We start from the raw sequence: 22653 nt of genomic DNA, 5'->3' as shown, positions 1-22653 counted from the left end.
TGCGTTTTGGCAATTATGTGTTTAGTTAAATTATGTTGGTATGAATTTTTCTCTGAAATTGAAGGTTTGTGAAATGAGTGGTATGAAGAACTACTGTATGAAGTTGTAATTAAAGGTATTTGTAAAGATTTTCTGGTACAATTATGAGATGCGTCTAGATTTAGACGTCTAAAGGAAAACCAGCACAATAAATCTCACTTAGCGCATCTTTAATTGCAGTCATTTTCTGAATTGAACAGAGATTTTTACAATAAAATACACATAAAGACATCAAGAAGTAAAGAAGATGTGCCTGAAACAATGTCTGCTATCACTTTAACTTAACTGCAAGTGTTAGTTTGTAGAAAAAACTGAGATATGCTTATGAAAATACAAATTGTATTTATTTTTACATTCATCAATTCCATGTCTTAGCTTTTATTTTACAATATATACAATGTTTTCTACTTGATACCAGCACCTCAAAAGTTTTAATAATATTTTGCCAGCCTTACTAGAAGTACAGCTATAAACATAGAGGTCCATTTTCCAAAAGCAAGCTTCCCAATATCTAAAGAAATCAATCCTGACTGCAAAGCTCGTATAGCTACAACGGAAAAGTTTGATGCTTTTATTACATAAATGTAAATATCTGGGCTGCGTTTCCCAAAATCACAGTAACCTTAAGTTGATCTAAGAACCATTGTCACCAATGGAGCTACAATCAACATCTTACGATGCTTTTGGGAAACAGCCCTGCTCAAGAAAGACGATAATTTCTGCATTTTGAAAATATAATGGCATAATAACTAAATGAAGTTGCTAGAAATTTGTGAACTGATCAACAATCCACATGAACACATTTGAGGCTTTCCTGATGACATTTCATTTGGTGCAAAGTACAAGGACTGACATATTTGACTAAAGTGGATACATATAGGCAAACTGAACATTATAAGTGACCTGATGTCCATTATCCCAAGCGTACAACACCCTCTCTTTGGGGTTGTAATCAATCTGAGTGATGTAAGTGTAGTTGTTGCTAAAAGGCAAGCGAGGGACCATCTGAGTGTTGGTGTGCGTGTCAAATGCGTAGGATAAATTTGTGTCCTGCTGATTGTAGCTCTCCGTTGCGTATAGAACGCCACATACGATGAAGCAGTTGCCATAGCGATTGCGTCTGAGTCCGGTCCTCCAGGTGGTTTCCCGCTTCATGCTTAGATCGTTAGGGTTCAGCCGGCTCAGCACGATCACCTCCTGCAGGAACCCCTCGTCATCCAGCGCTGGGTAGATCACCCAAAGTCCGCTCTCATCTACGGCCAGATCCATGTCTGAGCTCCCTCTCCATCTCCACGCGGACACGTCGTCGTTGTCAAAGACTGCATCGTGAAGCATGGTCCAGGCGGCCACGTGACGCAACCGCAGGTCATACTTTATAATGTCTCGAGAGAATGCGCGGTTGTAGTAAAAAGCGCCGTTGTAGACCACGTGACCGGTGCCGATCCAGTTATAAGGCAGCTTGTATGAATTAGTGTATCGACCTTTGAAAACAAACTTGCTTTTTTACAACATGGAAAACACGGTCTGATCATATGAATGTGAGGTAAGGTGACAATGATTACCTTGTTTAAAGACATCCATATTGCGAAACTCAAGGAGATTGTTGCCGTAATAATAGTTTGTGACGTAGATCTTGTCGTCTTGAGCCAGCGGGTCTTTCATCCAAGCCCCTTCATTTCGACCGAATTTATTGTGTGTTATAGGCTCTGAGATTGTGGCCAAGGTGTCTTTGCACAATCCTGTAAACACAAAACAGACTTGTTCACAAATACAACACAGTTTCTCTCTTGTGCAATTCTACAATGACCTTTACATTTTAAGACCTGTTGATGTTCTCCATATTAAAGCTCGTAAACTAACATTGTCCTTGCTGAAAAAACAATAGAAACCCAACAGAAACCATCACACAAATTCTAATGGTTTCTAATAAAATACCATTATGGATTATTATCTTTTTTCGTTACAAAATTCCTTTTGGTAGTGTTGTGAATGTGAAGCTGACGTCACGCCCTATGTTGCAGTGTCGCCGCCATCTTGGGAGGATCACTCCACTGCTATTATTGTGTTATGCACAAGTTGTTGTTTTGTTTAATATGTGGAGAAATCGAAAGTGAAAGAACGTTTGTTTTATTCTGGAAAGAGAGTGTACTGCTATTGGAGTTTTTAATAAAGCAAGACCGGTCAACCATAGTTATATTTCCTAATCAAACAAGAAAAACAAACGCTGCATTAAATGCAATAGCAGCAATCCTCCCAAAATGGCGCAACATTCAACACGTCTTGATGTAGCTTCACATTCTCTAAAGGATTTAATTATGTTCTATTGCTTCCCATCTGCCATATAACATCCCAGCAGAATCCAGCACATACAACACTCTTATAGATAGTTTTAGCAGTAACAACATAAACAAACGTAATGTGGCCAAATTTAACTTCCGGTAGACATCCCTAAAGGATATCTGTTGAGTAGTTTTAATTTAATACTATTAATATACAAATTAAATAAAATATTAACATCAATTAATATCAATTAAAAATAAAATAAATTGTTCTATTATAACCAAACACAGACCAGGAGTTAACTTTGGGCCATCGCATGTGTCCAATGGAACCGACCTATAGTTCCCATTATATCCAATACAATTTATAACAATTAAATGCAATACATTTCTATTGTGTTTTGGGCAAGGTTCTGGTTTTTTTTAGCAGGGGTATCTCCATCTTTTATATAAGAACACTAAAGAAACCAATGAACCTTGGTTTTCTCTACCTGACTTCCTTGGAGGTTCCTCAAAGTTCTCCTCAACCACGCTTGGTTTATCCATCGTCGGCTGTACCTCTGTCTCTTCATCCCAACTTATGCTAAACTTGCGTTTACCAGGTTTGCTTGTGCTTATTGTGGTTGCTTTAGTTGTTGAAGCGGACGTAGTTGTCATCAAAGATGCCACTGAGGTGGCTGTATGGGTAGGTCTAATCTTGGGTGGGTTTGGGGAATGGTCTGTATGTGGAGTCATCATGGTGGTAGCTCTTGTGTCAGCACTTGATCTTAAGGCGCTTTCTGTGGCCGTGAATGTGTTGGAATGAGATTCTGTCATTGTGGCAGGTGGTTTCTGAGGGGTTGGTGATGGTGTTATGCTATTAAATGTGTTATCTGGATCTTTAGCCATTTTTTGAGTCAAACTCTCCATTGAAAAAAAAGGTTTGCCAGTTTGGGATGCATCTTCTTTTAAGAATGTTTTAGTAACAGGTGCATCTTTGATCACAGAGGATACTATCTCCTTTGTAATATTCTCGGTCGAGGTCGGGACTGAAGTTATCACTTTGGTAACCGATGCTGTGGTTGACTCAAGGGACATTGTGTGGCTCAGATTGGATGACTCGACCATAATGTTTTGAGCTTGTTTTAAAGATGGAGTTGAGGACATTTTTTGGCTGATGCTCTGAGGTGTGGTCTGATCCATATGGTTTATAACCTTAAATTGATCTATCACAAAAGGTGTCGGTGTGATTCTGTGATCTCCTGTAGTGTTTTCTGGGGTGGAGGAGACAGTGGTTTGAGCCAGAATGGATATAGGGTCAGGTGTTTTTATGGGGAAGGCGGAGTCTGATAGTCCAGCAGATGGAGTTTGAAGGCTATTTTGTGTAGCCACCACTTTTGCTTCAGTCTTGGGCTTCGGTGGGACAGACCATGCCCTGATGACAGGCCTTAACTGACGAGTGCTGTGGTGGAGGAGTTGCTCATCAGCAAAGAGATCAATAGAGCTTTCACCACTGTGACTTTCATCTACTGCGATGAAGAACAAAGCAACATATCACTATAATACATCTATTGTATTTCAAAATTGTCAGCGTTAGACCTTTAAATGAAGATGCTGGAAGTTATACTTACAGCTCTCCTCTGTGTCTGCCTCCTCCACCGGGTCAGATTTGTAGTATGTCATTCCCCTAACAATAATTTTCGGTTGCTTCTCCCTCCCATAACGCTCTTGTTCTTGCAAGGCTGCCACTGCCTTTTGTACGTCGGACCCGCTGCTTTTTAAAAGATCTCCCACAAACCGTTCTTCATACTTACTCTGCAAGTTAACAAGTTAAGCAGAATAATATATAGACTGATCTTTAATAGACCAGTCTATTAGCTCTATTAACATATTCACAGACAAGTTGTTCAGCTGGCCCAAGAATATTATGGAAGACTAAACTAGGAAGTGTTTCAAATCAGTTAGCCGTAATATGAGGTCACCTTGAAACTGCAGGGAAGGCATGAGTAAATAAATAAAAGTCTGCTGGAGATGGGCCATTGCTCAAACAGAATATTTGGATTGTTTCATTATTACGTATTGGACATGCCTATTGTAGGATGTAATTTTTTAATTGTCTTAAAAAGCAACGCAGAGATCTGTCTCACCTCCAGGTGCTGAAATGCAGCTGCTTCATCACTCTGCTCCTTTAGACTTGTTTTCTTCTCCTGCACTTGTGCTGGAAAAGTTGTCGGTGAGGATGTGGGAAGCTGTGGATTTAGAGACGTGCTGGTTGTGTTTGATTTGTCGTTAGTCTGGCTGTTGGAGACCATCTGTGAGACGTTAACCAAGAGGACATCAATTACTTAACACTTTAGTGTATATCAGAGTCTAAAAACACAGGTAAAGGGAAATGAACATCTAAAAACATCTGATATTGGTTACGAAAAAATGTTTTCCAAACTTGACTATACAAAAACCGTTGATATGAGTTGTCTGCTATTGTATGACAGAAGTATTGAATGTTGCGTTCAAGTCCAATAAACTAGTTTCATACACTTTTTCTCCAGTCCATGGTTTTTATGACTCGTTCATTGAAATATGAAGTATGACTAATACAATCCTCTAAGCATTGTTCTTTTACAATTCACAGATGAAATAGTCAAACAGTTTTTTAAACTATTCTTTAACCCCTTATAGCGACTACACATACACATAGTAACTACACTAGGGTCTCTTAGTAATTAGTTAAGTGTTTTATTGTTACATTAAAAAAAATATATATATACAGTATATATATACTGTATATTTAAACGTTTTAACACAAAACACAGAGACTTACTTTTTCTATATTCTCCACTCGATTTAAAAGCTTGCTTGTGACTGAGTGAAGTTTCAGAAGGTCCATGCCATAAAAGGATCCCTCCAGCAGTTCCAGTACACTGGACAGCTAGTAAATCAAAAGTAAATGGAAGTAATTTACATCATGGCTGGTGTTGTCCATTTATTGGTAAGATTTATTTATATATTTTGAACTTGTGTGAGTTTCAGATGCTCATGTCACCTTAATATTATCTTTTCCAGCCTGTTGCAGCTTCTTCAACCTGAAGTCACCCTCACATGGGTTTAAAGCTGATGGAGGGGCGATGCATGCACATTTGCAGTTGGGTCCTGATGTGATGGTCTCCACCGTATAGAAGTCCTCAGGCGTTGCTTGACCCTCCTGGATACGTTTGCACGCGCTCGCGCTCAGTGGTCTGACAACACATTTACAGCCACAGTCAGATCCTTCCGAAAGGGCTTTCACTTTGTCATAATCCCCCAGCAGCTAAAAAGAAAAGAGGAAGGATGCATTTTCCAGCAAGCAATGGAGAACCAACTAAACAAAGGAATTTTGTAATGGTTTTATGCTAAACAACTGATTATTAATAATATTTGCAATGGAAACCACTTTAAATATTTTTTCCAGCAGGTTAAATGTGATACTATATTTTATATATAATGTCAACATAATCGAATTCAAATGTATTTTTAATATAATAATATATTAAAATGTAACACATGATTTGTTTTATTCACTTCAATTACATTTATTTCATATTTACTTCATTTGCTTTTTAAATGACTTATTAATTCCCAAACAAATTAACAAATTACTGTTCATTGCAAGGAAATATACTGGTAAAAAACTAAATATCTTACCTGACTTAATATATTTTCTTGGTTATGTATTTCCATTTGCACGGAGTCATTTTGTCTCTTTGTCACCTCCAGAACTTGCTGGTGTGGTTTTGGAGCGCCTGAAGTGAAGGCAATTTCCATAAACCATAAAACGTACCAAATTCCCATATCAGTCATCATGCACGATGTTAAAATCCCTCCAAATAGCGGCAAATAAAATACTCCTCAAAAACTATGAACTAGGCAACGTATCCATTTGCACTGCTCTCCAGGACAGGATGAGGTTTTCAAGAAGACGTACAGTACAGTCCAGATGAGGGCAGGTGCCTGGTCATCAGTGTTCAGCTGGTCTGAGAAAAAGCTCAAGAGACTTTACATATGAAATGAAGTGAGGGGGCAGGAGGATGGAGAGACTTTTTATCACTAGTCCACAGACACAGATGCGCACACAATACGCTTAATATTATTAAGATGCTGTTTATATCACTTATGATGTTTCAACTCAACCACTCTTTCAATTGATAACAGAGTATGTTTAACTTAAATAAAGTAAATTCATTTTAACCCAGAGGTTTTACTAGAACAAAACGCTGATCATAAAACTAATAATTGTTGTGTTACAGCGCCATCTGTAGTTTAACTGATCGATTAAGCGACAAGTGACAAATTGCATTAACGGTCCACTAGTTGGCAGTGTTACACAATTTACAATTGACATTAAGTCATAATCAAACACTAATTTTTCATTTACCCTTTCATTTCCCTTAAAAGTGATAAAAAAGCATGTTTAAATATGTGTACTGTATATGCTTAATTGTGTATAAATCTTGATAAAAATGACTATTGTTTCTTAGAAACATTGTTTTTATTTTATTTGTTTATTCTAATGGTTTCGGCTTTTGTGCACTATTAATATTGTATAATATATCTTATGGTTCTTGACATCTTCAACACGATTTAAACGCGTCATTTGTCCCCTTACAGAGCATTGCTCCCGCTTGACAGTTTATGTGTGCGCTGGCCCTTTAAAACGCTTCACCGTGTGTTTCCACTACTACACACCATAGCGCACAACGCTTCACCAACAATACAACAGAAAACAAGCCTCCGCAGACAGACCCACTAGAGACAGACTGCATATCTATTGACTAGCATATCTATTTAACGTACCGTTTTTGACAGAAAAAAGGATGCAGCTTGCGGATATAGGACGCCTTATGCTCATCGTTAGCTAGCTTAGCATTCTGTTAAAAATAAAGGGGTTTCCAGCGGTGGCTAACGGCTATCACCTCCAATACGAGATTCATCAAAGATGTGTAAATAAAGTAACGCTCCTGCACCTCGTGTGACCAAAGGTAACGTACTTTTGGACTGGTGGGTCGACAGTCCACTCGACAGTCATGATGATGAAGAAAAAGAAGTTTAAGTTCAGGGTGGATTTTGAGCTGGACGAGCTGTCATCGGTACCGTTCGTGAACGGAGTTCTGTTCTGCAAAGTCCGTCTGCTCGACGGCGGCTTCTCGGAGGAGTCTTCGCGGTAAGGACATTGTGAGATAGAGGGAGGAATGTTTATCATTTGGGGTCAAAATCTGCCTTGGAGAACCTTTGAGGGTTCTTTATTGTGATTTGTTATTTTTACCATGTTTTTGCAATATTTACAGCAATATCTTCCTAAGGGAACGCATAATTCAAGGTGCTGTGTGCTGGTGTATTTGGAGACCTTTGAGTTGTTTTTTAGTCAATGTTTTATTGCGTATCATTTCAGTCAAGTTTACAATCAATACCTTTGTGTAGTTGTGATCATGTGAAAGCAACTTCAAAGTAGCTGATCTACAGTGTATATCATTTAAGATGTTGTGTAGCATTTATTAGAGTGTGGTAACTAGCGCAAAATGTACTTAATGTCTTGTTTTCTTGCTCAAATCATTTTTTGTCATACTCAAATCAAAAGACTTAACAGAAGTTTACCTCCCAGTCCAAATAACTAACCATTGTTTGGAAATATAATGTAGACCATCGCAATATTAGTAGAGCATAATATTGGCAATACAAAGGTTGTGGGGTCCATTCCCAGGGATTCCCACATGCTGAGAAAAGTATTTTTTAATTCAGTGTAGGTCACTTTGAATAAAAGCATCTTCCAAATGGCTTAATGGAATCTAAATGTATTTTTTTAAAGCTTGTTTATATTTTGAAATATTGTGACAATGTGTCTGCTGATAACCAGATAATGTGGTGAGAGAAGAAAGTACTGCTCTGCGTTTAATGTGTTACAACTGGGGTTTCAAGACTAGTGAATCCCCTAAAGACATGTTTTAAGTTATTAAAAAAAGGTTATGTTAACCTTCCTACTAAACAGATGGTTAGATAATGTTCGTTCAAGCAGTTTGAAATAAAGAAAACATTTTTAAAGCCTATGGCAAACTGTGGACCCTTTAAAAGGTCTTTGTGGACCCTCAGGGGTAAATCCTGCACGAAACCCTTGGTGTTAATATAAAAGACACCAGCACGGTGAATACTGCCAAAACTGAAGATTGTCATTGTTTGTCATTGACAGTCTGAATGTAATACTGAAACCTGTCGGATGTAAATAGCCACTGGTCAAATGGATTTTTAAATAGGAAATGCCAAAATGGAAACATCCTAGTGTCCTTGCATCCTTGCATGTTACAATTCATTTCAAAGCTGCTGATCTTGTGCTGAGTCACCACAGGTCAGACATTACTGTATGTTTGGTGTGTCCAGTAAATAAGCTGTTTACTTGCTAACAAGTTGCATGCTTGTGTAGTATGGAAGTGAATCTTTTATAAGGGGAAGCGAAGAGAACTGTGAAGTCGGTAGCCAGGTTTCCATCCAAAGTTGCGAATTTAGCTTATGCACAAAATTGGAATATGGCATAAAACATTTGTGAATAATCGTAGTAAACTGTCAATTCCTAATAAACTGGCAGTAAATATGAGTAAGAAAAGCCACGTAATATAATTATTTTCATATATAATAATACTTGCGCAAGGAGACAATTACGAAACACAATAAATGCACTGCTTTTGAATGCCTGCTGTTTGGGAAACACTGTCATGCCAGTTCTACGAGGAAATTACAGAAATACTTTGACGACTTTGCTTAGGTATTTAAAAATGAGCATAACAACATTTCTGAGGCTGTGTAACAAGATCAGTTCTCTGGTTAGTCAGGTTACGCCATCTCATAGTGCAGTTACGTGACTTTTTGGAGGAATTTATTCGGCGAATGCGTTTCCATCTCCCATCATGCGCAAGATGAGAAACCACCTTAAGCGACGTAAAAACCTTTTTTGCAAATTTGGTGTTTCCATCACTCGTTACTTATGTGAAACTTCAAAATGCGATTAAAACCAGAGTGATGGAAACCCAGCTAGTGCCCAAGGTTATTACCGTCACATGGACAATTGTGGCAGTCTGAACAAAATCACGAGCGGATTTCCCATGTAATGATGTTATAATGATTCTATCTGTTGACTTGTGTTTAAAACAGAAAGCAAATTACATTTAAAAAAGCAGAGTCACAGCTAGCAAATGCATACCCACAAAATCAATCTCTCTATGCTCACGGGGTCAAGACAGACATCACAAGCTCTTTTTCTATGCCCTGCTCTACCCTAGCCTTCCCACACTAAATTATGAATGTTTCAGTCGGTGAAAGTAGGCTTTGAAACTTCACGACCTATTTTATTTTTCAAAATCAACTCTGCCATAATGCATCTGCAGCTTTTTCATCCTAACCAAAGAGAGTCCATGTACAAGCAACACAGCATCTTAGAAGATCTAGTGTTCACTCAAACATCAGCGCTTCTCTATTTAATTATGCAATTCACAGCGAGCTGTAGTTTCTGGGTTTACGCTCCCTCCAGGCTTGAGTTCGCCTCCATCCGCCTATCCTTTTGAAGAACTCTTGTTTCAGTGAAGACATCCTGAGGGAGAAGCTAAGGAAGGAGCACACTTAACCACAGCACTCTCGCTCTTATTCACTTAACTGAGTTTGCCATGGCAACGGCATATATTCCAAATGCAGAAATTAGACCTGTGACTTGTCTAGTTATGGCACACTTTACTCACTATATGATAATGAGATTTAGATATGGTTGTCTTTTAATGTAATGTTATTTTATGTCCAAGTCTGTTATATCATCAGAAGTCTATCAATGATTTTTAATGGTTCATTATTCCTTTGGGAGCATTGATGCTAATGACACCAGCACACGCAGGCTATGCTAATGGTTTCTGTAATGGACCAATGAAAAAGCAGCAGGGTTGTTTTTGTTTGCGCCAGTAATGCATGCCATAAGCACCTAACATTACTGCTATCATGATGTGCTTTATTTCACAACATTAGTACTTTGCAGGAAAGGTTATAATGTGTCAACATATTGCAAAATTGCTCCAGTAGGTTCTGTTTTGTCGAGTCGAGGGATGGATAGCAAGAAAATACAGAATTTGACCTATGGAGTTAGTATTTCAAAACTGTATACCGTATCGATTGGATTTTTGTGCTTGTCTTCTTGCCCGGGTTGTGTGTCTGATTTATAAGTGTGTAGCCGGTCATTTATAGTGCCAGTGCCAGTAATTTGCTTATAATGTTATCTCCCAAGGATGGAGTTATAGTACTTTTGTTGCCTGACCTTGACTTTCATAAACATTAACCATGACACATTCGTGGTTGTTTTAAGAGGCAACAAAACAAAACTTGAAAAAGAAGAAAGTAAAACCTGCTCTAAATTAATAAAAAATTAAAATTGGGTTAATTTGGGTTTTATTGAGCTGGTCTTAAGTAATTGTACATTATTTCATCATTTCATAGTTAAAGGTGGGATGGTTGATTTGGAAAGGTTCTGACCTTAGCCTGCTAACACTGAAATTATAATCCCATCCTCTATGCGATTCACAGTTCAAAGCCACACCTCTTCCAAACACATGAATGTATTTCGTTAATCCACGTAACAAATTACAAACTAAATCCATTTAAATCCATCCAATTATCTCGAAGCATGTACATAGCTTTTCAAAAGAAAGAGAAATACCATGGTATTGCCTTTAAGACCCTTTGCCTGCTAGAGCTGTCTCCATCGTGTGAAATCTGAACCGAGGTTAATTCAATTTTTTCTCTTCTAATGATCCAGACGTTTTTTCGTCACTACTTTTTTTAAAAATTACTTTCGTTTTGGTAGATTTACTTGTTGGTGGTTCCGCAGGTACCGTTTTTTTTCTGATTGTCCGCCATTCTCCCTACATTGACACAGCGAACGTGAGTGCGCTGCGGCGCTTATGACGTATGATGTCTGTGTGAACAAGGTGCACAGTGGTATGCAAAATACGTTGGCTGAAAATGTACACATGACCAGTCACAGCATTCGACCAGAGCATTTTGATTGGGCGAATGTTTTCTTTTGGTCCTACGCCTTTTACACGCAATATACTATACTATACAAATATTATTTGACCATTAGGCTTCTTGATTGCTATGCGGATGGAGATTTCCAACCAACATGACAAAAAAAATTTCTGGACAAGATCGACCACCCTGCCTTTAAAGAGTTGATTTGGTTACTAGCTTCGCTTCTTGGTGTCTTCAAAATGGGTTGTCATCTTGTTTCAGGACAAATGTTTCCATCCGCAATCGACTGCAAACATGCATTCAGGCTGAATTTTTGCATGAAACGCCTACTTTTCATTAATTCACGATGGATAAAACCAAATGATTCACTCTGACATATGTCACATTGCGCATGTAAAATGGGTTGCAAATGCGTTTTGTTGTTGACATTTACGCTTTGGTGTTCATGCGTAATATGCATATCAAGTGCTTATATTAGTTTGCATTTTTGTACGTAATTAAAACATGCAGTCCAGGTTGTGTACAGAACAGTGCTTTTAGTCAGCGCTGGGTTGTGGGTTTCTAAAGGACCTTGGACATAAAACCACTCCTCCTGAGAGGACACAACAGGACCATTTATTTCTGTCATCTGCAAATAAAAAACGGTGGTATTTAATAGTCATTGTAGACTTGATCAGCTGAACAGGCTTTTGTTTCCTGGTGGATATGTCATTGTATTATTAACATACACACAAAACAGTTCATTTTCCTTGAAACTGTGCATGTTTATTATAGTTGAAGGAAAATGTGAGTGGTTTCAGTTGCTGGTGTTGTTTAGAGAAGTCATTTTACCCGCTGCTATGGTGACATTAGAGTGATGTTTTTAATCCAGCTGTGGTTTATCCGGGTTAATGGAGGAGAGGCAATGACTCATGCACAAAGTCTTATGCAGGAGATTCTCCAAAGATTAATGGGAGTTGCCTGTTCTGTTTGTTATTTTGGTCATGTTTCCCACTGATGTCATTTTGGACCATTATACCATGACATGACGGTAGGCTATAGTGTTAGAATGACGAGGACTCTTTATGTGATGGCAATAAATCTGTCATATCCAGCATCAATCTAAAATTTTATTACCAGTAGTTTTTAAGGTCTGCAAAGTGCAAACATCTGTCTCATTATGAAGTAAAACAGCTGCGCAGTAAGGACGATGTTTAGATGAGAAATTAAATAAATGTCTTGTTGTTTTGGGGAAGCCATCTGACTTCAGGCTATTATGAACCACGGAATGTGAGTCAGACTCTAATGCAGTCGACCTGCACACAATATTGAAATCATTTTGCTGTAATGAATTTGGATCAGTGTGAATTCAATATAAAATCTCCCACATGCACCACTTTCAGGGTTTGCTAATGCACATGGTGGGGTTTTAATGAGCACGTATTTGTTTTGAAGCCAGGGCCGTAACACCCCAAACTAACAGTGTTATGTGTCTTTCACAGGGAGACGGTTCAGGCAAACTGTGTACGCTGGAGAAAACGATTCTCCTTCCCCTGTAAAATGAGCGCTAATGCTGGCACCGGAGTCCTTGATCCCTGTGTGTGTCGGGTTTCAGTTAGAAAGGTACATAATGACTTCCACACATTTTTTTGTAGAAAAAAGCCATACGATTGTTTAATGGAAAATCTTTTAATCCATTCATTTTCATTCATTTTTGATATTTTAACAGGAACTGAAAGGTGGAAAGACTTATGCAAAGGTGATTTTATCTGTTTTATTAAACATGCCAGCAGTAACCCAGTTATATAATAAGGTCATTGACTTGATAAAGTTTCCTGTGTGACGTTACGTATGTGTGTTTAAAGGGATAGTTCGTCAAAAAATGACAATTCTGTCTTCATTAATCGTTCCAAATCTGTATAGTTTCTTTGAGGCATGCTGAACACAAAGGAAGATATTTGGAAGAATGTCAGGAACCAAACAGATCTCATCCCCCCATTTACTGTCATAGTGGGGAAAATAAATACTATGGGAATCAATGGGGGATTGGTTACTGACATTCTTACAAATATATTCCTTTGTCTTCAGCAGAACAAAGACACTATTACAGGTTTGGAACAATCTGACGGGGAGTAAACGATGACAGAATTTTCATATTTGGGTGAACTATCCCTTTAAAACTATATAAGTGAATTATAGTAAAGCTAGGGTTATTAACTAAAGGCAAAAACGATATTAAAGAAAGAATAGAAAAAAATAGATTTTATTGATTTCATTGCTAGTTTACTTTTAGTTTTTTATTGATTTATTTCAAAACACTTAGAGTAATTAATCGTTATCCGCAGGTTCTGACCACCTTAGTTATCGTTATCGTTATCGTTATCCAATATCAGTCCATCTCTAAAATTGAATACAGATGCTAATTCAAGTAGATGTTCCTCAACTAGGGTAGAGGACTGTAAAACATTGATAGCAAAAGTGCAGCTAAAAGTAGATCACTCTGCAACATCATCTTATATGTGGTTATGTCTTTGCATGTGCACAAATGTTCCCTGTTCGTAAAACCATTACACTTTATTCAGCTTTTAAAGCGTCAGTGATTTCATGACAGTTCTTGTTTGCTATTGGGCGAAGTGAGATTAAAATGGATTTCCTCTCTAAATGTCTATCCCTTTGGATCTGCACAGCTGGGTTTCGCTGATCTCAACCTGGCTGAGTTTGCTGGCTCAGGCAGCACGACACGCAGGTGTCTGCTGGAGGGTTATGACACAAAGAACACCAGACAAGACAACTCCATTCTAAAGGTAAAGAAATGTTCAGACCTAACATGCTCAAGATTTTCCTTTCCTTTCATTCCTTCCATTTCTTTTCTACAAAGTTGCTGTTTGTAATTTTTTGCAGGATCTATTGACAGAAGTGCAAAATGATATACATAACTATGTCTTTAGAGGTGTATAAAGACCTTACATAATAAAGCGTTTTTTTTATTACCTTAGAATGAGCTATTTCTATCTACATACACTGCCGGTCCCCTTGCAAGGAATTTTGCATGTAGTTTCTATAGTAGCTCTAAGGCCAAATATCATTATGCGTCTTTTCCGTGGTTGCTTAGCGACAACAGACGCCTGGAGAGCGCAAAGTCCATGCGCTTTGGAAAAATGGAGAACACAGTACAGCTCGCGTTTTCCGCGCGGTTTTAGATACAAAATGTAAATCGTGCCTAAACGGACAAACTGCTCTACAGAGCATGTTTCGTAAAATCTCCTTTGGCAAAGAAGCGGAAACGTGACGACATCTTAGTTCTGTGTCAGCCACCATAATGCTTGAAACGGAAGGGTGGAGTGAGCCATTGGTTGCAATTTGCTACCTCACTGCTAGATGCCGCTAAATTTCATAAACTAGAACTTTAAAGGTACAGCAAGTCATCATTTACTTGTCCTTATTTTGTTCCAAACTTATATGAGTCTTTTGTGCAACTACTTTAGCAACTGTATCAACCACCCACGCTAGTATAGTTCTTTTAATATCTAAATGATGTCTGTCCTATAGAAAAGCGTGTTGTAGGTGGTTGCTAGGGTGTCTCTACGTGGTGCTTACCTGGGAAACATATTCAGAAACTGTCCAAAAAGCATCCAGTGTTCATTCTTATATTGAAAAAGCCTTTGCCTCTATCCGCAGGTGATCATAAGCACACAGTTAATGTCTGGAGACCCTTGCTTCAAAACGTGAGTTACTTTTTAAGCCTTTTGGAATACATTATAATCTTAATGGTGACACTCTTGATGTCGGAAGACGATACAATTTTTTAACAAAAGGGTTTACCTCAGCATTTTTAAATTTAGACTTAGTTAAAGACTCGCAGAGACCTTTCCTAGTAAAAGATGTGAGGTTGCTATTTTCTCCTTTGCTGTGTGTTGTGTAGGAGTGTGAATGATAGCTCAGGGGATTCAGAGCTCTGAACACAGATTTGCATACTGAGTCGAAGAGGAAACCAACACTGTCCACCTACACACACACACCCCACAGTACACACGGCATGAATGCAAAAACCTGCTGAAAATATTTGTGTGGGTTGGATGGAGAAAGTGTAGTCTTGAGGGAATCACGGGATTCTTTCAAATGGTTGTCAGGGGGTGGATTGAGATTTAGCCTTTTTAATTCTAATGTGAGAAATTGTTTGCGTTTTATTAAATATATATATAGAATGTGTGTGTGTGTGTTGTTACTTAAAAAAGCAAATACGATTTGTATAGAATATTGACATTAAATGTATTGATAGCTGCTTTCATACGGGTATCGATTGGCACACTTCTTTAGAGGTAGTAGATCGATGTTCTCTCTGTATTTAGGCCTCCGTCCACGGCCACTGTGATAGGCGTTCAGAGTGATGCCGAGAGCCTGCTGGAGGACAGGAGAGGAGGAGAGATACAGAAGCCATTTCTGAGCCTCTCAGGTGAAACTTGCACACAAATACACTATAACCAGCACATTTAAGTCAGGATGCATTAGCTCACACTCATGTTTTTTAAAACCTGTTTGACATTCTTTCTTCCACAGAACACAAAATAAGATATTTTGAAGAATGTCCAAGCACCCCTATTGACTTGCATTGGTTTTGTGTCCATACAATAGTAGTGATTGGGTTGCAGGCGCTGTTCAGTTGACAACGTTCTTCAAAATATCTTCTTTTGTGCTCTGAGGAAGATAGAAAATCATACAGGTTTGAAATGACAAGAGGATGAGTAAATGATGATAGATTTAGTTTTTCGGGTGAAGTACTACTTTGAATGGGATGCACAAATACAGCCATACAATTTATGTTTCTTATATTCGTTTAAGTGTGTTTGCATTTTGTTCATCTTGTCCTCATAATGCACCTAATGAAACAAGATTGTGATTAATCCCGCATTCAGATCAGTTCTGTAGAACAGAATGGGGCTCTACAGTAGCTGAACTAACAGAAGCTTGAAAGAATGTTCTCTCTTTCATCCTCTCTTCCTTTCCCCTCATACATGCTGTGAGCCTTTTTAGTCCAAAGGCTGCTGAAAACGTCAGACTTTAATGTATAATTTAGCCATGTGCTAGTTTCCACTCTGTTCTCGTATAGAGAATCATTCAGACTGTCCGCACACAATCTAGAGTGGCCATGTGTCCAATTCACACCTCTACAATTTGTAAAATATAACTTGGAGAGATCGTGCAGGTCCCAGTGCTGCTCTTATGGGGATTTTGAACAACAGTTATTTAAATATTGCCCTTATTGTCATTTAATTTTAAGTTTAATGTTAAGTAAGATCATGTTGTTGATGGATGTAAAGACACCGACAGGGAATACAAAATTCTTCACCGTGGCTTCAAGCGATATATTGAAGCGAATTGATCAGTCTGTGCAAGACAATGACTTTTATGTACAATGTTTTTATTAAAAAAGTTGTATTTAATTATTAATAAACTAAATTATTTAATAAATAATTATTCTATTTTTTCACCGTTTATTGAGTGGTATATTGAAACAAATTGATTAGTCTGTGCAAGGCAATGAATTTCATTTATAATAATAATTCATTAAAAAAAGTTGTATTTATAACTTAGTGGCATGTATTTATTATTTAATAAATATATTCTATCCTATTTTTCCACTGGTAATTGAGAATTCGCCAAAAAGATTATAATACGGAGTTTAAACATGTAAATCCACCGAGCAGGTTTAATTACGACTGAACTAAATCCATTATGTCCACAGAGACATCAGGGAAGTGTGGCTCTCTGCCTGATGAACTGGGGCTGTGCGGACACTCGAGAACGTCCAGTTACGCTAGTCAGCAGTCCAAAGTATCTGGTAGGCTTTTCCTCTTCCACTTTTTCTCTGATCATCTTGGGTTGATGTGACTCAGTTGTCATGCTTGATTTTGAATGCTTGCCTCTTTAATACTGCCTGGCTCTAACAATATCAGGCTGTCAACCAACATAATTTCGTGGAATTTAAAAATGACAAGTTGCTATTTGCATGTACGCATGTTGTGATGAAAATGCAAGACATGTGTGCTTGTCCATTTGCACATAATCCTTTATTCCTTTTTTTAGATCCTTTATTAAATAACCTAAAATGGGGCTCCTAGAAAGGTTTTTGGCCATGACAAAATAACAGTATAATATGTCCTAGATTACTGATCTAATGTGATAACACTTACTCCAGTACTTATAGAGACACCACTCTGTCATAATTTCATCATTCACTTCTCTTTCAGTTACATATTCAGTTACACACTGCTCACTTCGGCATATTGCATTAGAGCATCTCTGAGTTAGTTTTAAAGTTTAGTAAAACTTACTGTGCCGTAATGTGTACAGTGGGGGTCACAATTCCAGTGACAAGCAATTTGTCTGTTGTTTTTGATATGACACAATCAATAAAAAAATTATAGCCTATCAAAGGAGTTTGTAGAAATGACACCTCTGTGTAGGTGGAGCTGTCAAATGTGATTTATCAGAAATATAAACCTGAACTCGTGTGTCGCTGTTACATCTGTTTAGGACAAAAACTCTGATAAACCTGGAAAAATTACCACTAGTAAAAATAATAATTTTATACATTTAAGAACTTTGAGAATTCCCTAGATTTGTTTTCTAGATTTGTTTGATAAGTGACCTTGGAAAGATAAGAATCCTATTCATTTCACATATTTCCTTTGTTTTCACAATCCTAATCCTTAGTTTTTGTAAGTTTTCAAAGAAACATTTCTTTAACATATTACTCTAAATTAGAGTTGAAATTCCAGGGGCTGGATTCACAAAACCGTTCTTAAGACAACATATAAGTTTGTTCTTAAGATAAATTATAGGAAGTTCGTTAGAATGTTCCTAAGTGCAATTCTAAAACATTTTCTTAAGATCTTAATATCTTAAATAAATGACAACGATAAATGACATATGCTATGTCAATAATTGAACGCCTGATTAATAAACGATTAATTAATAAATGATTAATTCGTAATGAACGAATAATTAAATAAACGCCAGCTCCTGAGGTAACTATATACATTATATAAATCTATAAAATAAGATTAATTGGTGTAACAAGCGCAATATTATGTATTTATATATTAGCATGTGATGTGTTGGCTAAATGTAAGGAAGCGCTACAAAATTATATTTACATACATTACATTCCTAACTTTATTTCTTAAATTGGAATTTAAGAAAAAATATTGCAGTTAAGAATAATTTTCATCTTTTTAATGTTTTGTGAATCCAGCCTTAGGTTTTTGTGCTGTCTTAAATTCCTCCACTTTATGACACAGCAGTGTTACAGTATGAGTTTGTATTTGTGTGGGTGGATATTCGCCCTTTACCAGCAGCATAGCTTTATCACTTTCTGAAGCTCTACAGCTTGACAGCATCTTGAATAGCGTATGTGGGTGGGGATGTTAAATGTCCTTTCAATTCTGAATGATTGATCATCAATCTGTAAAAGATTTTTAAAGGGTACAAATTTCTATCCATTTACAGGGCTTAGCATTTTTCCTCGTCATTCATTAAATACAAATGTGCTGTAGCTGTTTGTTGGTATATGCGGTTTGAATCTACAATAAAAAATATTCATGTAACATATGTCTTGTTTCTCAGGCTACAGTACGGGTCACTCGCGGTCCTCCAGTCTTTCAGAGTTCTCCCACAGGAGAAACACTTCGGTGGGCAGTGCTTCCACTGGCATTGCCAGCATCCCCGAGCCCAGTGAGGAGAGTGACCAAACTACAGCGCCCCCTATAGCTCCGGGGGGCTGCGCTGCAGTGCCTGAACACCCATCAACCCCTGACAGAGCTGCCAGCAGGTCAGAAAGATCTTCAAGAAGCTTTAGATGCAGTAAATAAGGGATATATGGTCTGTGTGGTCCATGTTCTCTAATTCACAGAAAATCATGGCAAGCATTTCGCAGTGGCAAGCAGTGTCTTTTCATTCATGTTTTGCATATGCATTTACCCAAATTCTCAAACCTGCAAAGCATCAAAACATTACAAGGCAAAAAGCAAAGAGACTTCATCCGTTTTATATGCGTACATACACACAGGTATCCGGTAAAACAGGACTCGATGGAGTCTCAGATGAAGAGGATGGATGCCACACGGGTGGATGCTGATGATGTGGTGGAGAAGATCCTGCAGAGTCAGGATTTCACACACAGTCTGCTGGACTCTAGTGCTGAAGGTAACCATGGCAACAACTTTAACAGGTCTCCTACCAAATATCTCTGCCATTATCAAATTCTGACCATTCCAAGGCTGATTTCTAAGAAACTATCAATTTTCATGGTAAAATACTGCATTGATTTCAGAGGATTGCAGGCAGTTTGAGAGCAACAACTGTCACACTTTGCCCTGCTGTGCACGCTAGAGTGTAAAAATGGGTGAAAGTTTAATTAAAAGCTATGTTTACTGGTGTCTGCTGCTGCTCTGTTGGTGTATTGAAGTGAATCCGTGCTAGAGCACATCTCTGTCCGTGTCCTATTAGGTTTTGCATTATTTTTAGATGACCTGACAACAGGTTCTCATTAGAAATGGACCAAATTAGTTTCTGTATTCTCCAGAGGAGAGTCGTGACTTTGCACAAGACAAATGGATTGTGTGACAGTGTTTGTGGGTTGTTTTACAGAGGAAGGTCTGCGTTTGTTTGTGGGTCCGGGTGGAAGCACAGCACTTGGTAGTCATCACCTTCCCGTCAGGTTAGTGTAAATAACACATTGATAATAACCTTTGCTACTCATTGTTATAGCTTCATATTTATTTCATAGCAAATATATTTTATGTTTATGTTCCTCTATAAACCTCACCTTTAAAGGAAACCTTTTAGATGTTTTAGAAATAACCACATATATTTACAAATCTTAAAGGGATAGTTCACTCCAAAATGAAAATCTTGTCATCATGATAGCTCACCCTCACCTGTATGGCTTTCTTTTTTCTGCAGAACACAAAAGAAGATATTTTAAAGAATGTTTTTAACAGAAAACCTTCGGCCACCATTGACTTGCATTGGTTTTGTGTCCATACAATAGAAGTCAACGGTGACCGATGGTTTTGGTTACCGACATTCTTCAAAATATCTTCTTTTGTGTTCTATAGATAAATATGACATACAGGTTTAAATTGACAGAAGTGTGAGTAAATGATGAAAGAATTTTCATTTTGGGGTGAACTATACCTTTAAATTACGGGTTTGGGGTTAATGGAGACCAAATGATGATTCACATTAAATGTCAGGATGGGGATCCCAAGGTGCAGGTGGAGAAACGTTGTAACTCCTGATTTCTTCTTCTCTTCAGGGTTGGAGCAGGTGCCTACGAACAGGTGGTGATTAAACGCTAGGGTTAAAAGATTCCAGAAGGAGATGTGTTTAAAACCAAAGTCTGTGTCGTGGGAGGAGAGAGAGGGATGAAAAGCTGAATAAACAGTCATTTTCCTCTCAAATTAGGAATGTGTGTCACGATCCCGTTTTGACGAAACAGTGCCCTCCACTGGTACTTATAGAACTGACAGATCCTATGTACGAGGTCGCCTTTACTGGTGTCTGTGTTTCACTGTGAGGTAAAGTTTGTCTTCTATACATCTGCATTGCAAACAGTTAGTGCAGATCAGCTAAATCAGATCTTGTGCTCTCTCTGTGCTTTTTTCCCTTAAAATATAATCATTTCCACAAAATATTTCAAATCACTGTTTTTATTGGTAAGATGTTTATTGGAAGTATTTTGCTCTTATTTACATGTTTCTGAGCCATTGTTTGTGTGATATTGTGTACATCCTTACACAACTGTGTGATTTATCTGAGTCCGTATTCTGTTATGAGCCCTCATCTCAGTATTTTTTCATCTTATTACTGTACAAATGGGAATCAAAGCGCCGTGGTTCATATGACCGAGGGAGCTGTTTTCAGACTTATTTAAACAGAACTTTGACTCTTTCATGATTGTCTAGTTGGCCTTTACACATTAAATGTGTATTGCTTTTACTCTTTATTTGTTGCCAAAATTGGAATTTAAGCTTGAAGGAAAATTTCGAAGTCGATTTTCAAACTAGTCAATTGAAATGCACATTCAGTAGGACTTTTACAGCTGTGTTGTTTGTAAATATGTGGCTACCTTTTGCAGTTCTGGTTGTTAACTTCTTCAAACCTAATATATGGATACAATGCAAGTATCTCATAGGATTCTGGTAGCAGTGTATATGACATCATGTATACAGTATCTTTGACGCAGGAACAAAGTCAGCCGAGCTGTTCTGATACGATTTTGGCCATGCTTAATATTGAAATGTTACGCTTAATGGATGACATCAAGCTATGTGTAGCACTTATATTCCTCTCTGTGAAAAATAACACTACAAGAACCCATTTCTACCAATGCTTTTGTAGTACTTGATGTATCACTAAAACAAAGGTATTTCATGGTATTTTAAGAATCACATCTCTAAAACTAGCTCTGAGGCATATCAAAGGATGTCAAATACCTGTCTGTATATCTTCTCAGAAGCCATTCTCTGTTGTTTCAGTTCACTTCTGTGGTTTGTGTGTGTGGATTAGCTGTCAAGTGAGTGTGTGTACAATATCTGTGGCACTTGAATGTATCTCAACTGTCTAGAAATATCACAATTCTAGTGTAGAAATGCATGGGTGTCACACAAACTCATTGTGTCCAAGCATCCAGCCTTTAATGTGCGATAGCAAAGTCCACACATTCAAAACATCAGATCCAGGTCCGTCAAGTTCCGAGTGAATTAACACAGACGGGGTTCAATAGTAAACTGGGTCACACGTCTCAGGTTTATTATTCTATCTTTGCAATTTCTGCACAAATTAAAAGCACCTCGAATGTGTGCTAATATCTAGATGTTTAGAGGCTACAAGTAAAAGTTCGGCTTCATTGCATCATCACTCAGTAAGATGAGTGACTTGCTTAGTTCTTTTGAACTTGATTTTTACATTTTTAATTGATCTACTGCCAAAACAAAAGTCTATTTTTATGAATTTGAACTTAAGTGATATTGTTAGACACCATTTAAGTCTCCCATTGTTCACGTTTATTCTGATGCAGCCAGTAAGTTGTTCCTGGTGCTTTACATGTTGTATAAACACAGTGGCTTTATCTCTTCTGTGAAGTTTTTGGTCCCTGTAACTGTACCGTGTCTGATGTTTAAAGGGGACATTGCTTATGACTGTCTTGCAATGTTGTGTTCAACTTTTGACCAATAGTGGCTTCCATGCCATGTGTTCTGTTCTGATGGTGGTAAGGTATGTCCCATGCACTGTTTAATAAAACCAGTACAATAAAAAAAATGTGTCACTTGATGGATTTTTA

The 22653-nt window shown here is 37.8% G+C and overlaps 2 protein-coding genes across 2 annotated transcripts; one reads left to right on the top strand and one right to left on the bottom strand.

The window, feature by feature from the left end:
• Positions 1-250: 250 nt before the first annotated feature.
• Positions 251-6497, bottom strand: olfml2ba (olfactomedin-like 2Ba). Its single transcript, XM_056764079.1, has 8 exons — positions 5979-6497; positions 5341-5604; positions 5119-5226; positions 4445-4609; positions 3929-4112; positions 2810-3826; positions 1602-1778; positions 251-1520 (listed from the first exon to the last, which is right to left on the bottom strand). The coding sequence occupies exons 1-8, from the start codon at positions 6135-6137 to the stop codon at positions 901-903; spliced, it is 2694 nt and encodes an 897-aa protein (XP_056620057.1). The 5' UTR covers positions 6138-6497; the 3' UTR covers positions 251-900.
• A 499-nt stretch (positions 6498-6996) lies between these two features.
• fam102bb (family with sequence similarity 102 member Bb) lies at positions 6997-22643 on the top strand. Its single transcript, XM_056764081.1, has 11 exons — positions 6997-7494; positions 12809-12929; positions 13036-13065; positions 13994-14110; positions 14985-15031; positions 15656-15759; positions 17050-17145; positions 18933-19137; positions 19375-19511; positions 19956-20025; positions 20626-22643. The coding sequence occupies exons 1-11, from the start codon at positions 7358-7360 to the stop codon at positions 20666-20668; spliced, it is 1107 nt and encodes a 368-aa protein (XP_056620059.1). The 5' UTR covers positions 6997-7357; the 3' UTR covers positions 20669-22643.
• The last annotated feature ends 10 nt before the right edge of the window (positions 22644-22653 follow it).

Source organism: Triplophysa dalaica, chromosome 13 (assembly GCF_015846415.1).
Source record: "Triplophysa dalaica isolate WHDGS20190420 chromosome 13, ASM1584641v1, whole genome shotgun sequence".
Lineage (NCBI taxonomy): Eukaryota > Metazoa > Chordata > Actinopteri > Cypriniformes > Nemacheilidae > Triplophysa > Triplophysa dalaica.
The sequence above is the reverse complement of the archived record's forward strand: the minus strand, read 5'-3'. Positions and strand labels throughout refer to the sequence as shown.

Bases quoted from the DNA above. Each gene is read 5' to 3' on its own strand.
- olfml2ba (XM_056764079.1), bottom strand. From the start codon at position 6,137: ATGATGACTGATATGGGAATTTGGTACGTTTTATGGTTTATGGAAATT. The intron at 5,605-5,978 runs GTAAGATATTTA...TTTTCTTTTTAG, and splicing joins AAGAAAATATATTAAGTCAG to CTGCTGGGGGATTATGACAA. The intron at 4,113-4,444 runs GTGAGACAGATC...GTTAACTTGCAG, and splicing joins CTGCATTTCAGCACCTGGAG to AGTAAGTATGAAGAACGGTT.
- fam102bb (XM_056764081.1), top strand. From the start codon at position 7,358: ATGATGATGAAGAAAAAGAAGTTTAAGTTCAGGGTGGATTTTGAGCTG. The intron at 15,760-17,049 runs GTGAAACTTGCA...TTATGTCCACAG, and splicing joins GCCATTTCTGAGCCTCTCAG to AGACATCAGGGAAGTGTGGC. The intron at 17,146-18,932 runs GTAGGCTTTTCC...CTTGTTTCTCAG, and splicing joins TCAGCAGTCCAAAGTATCTG to GCTACAGTACGGGTCACTCG.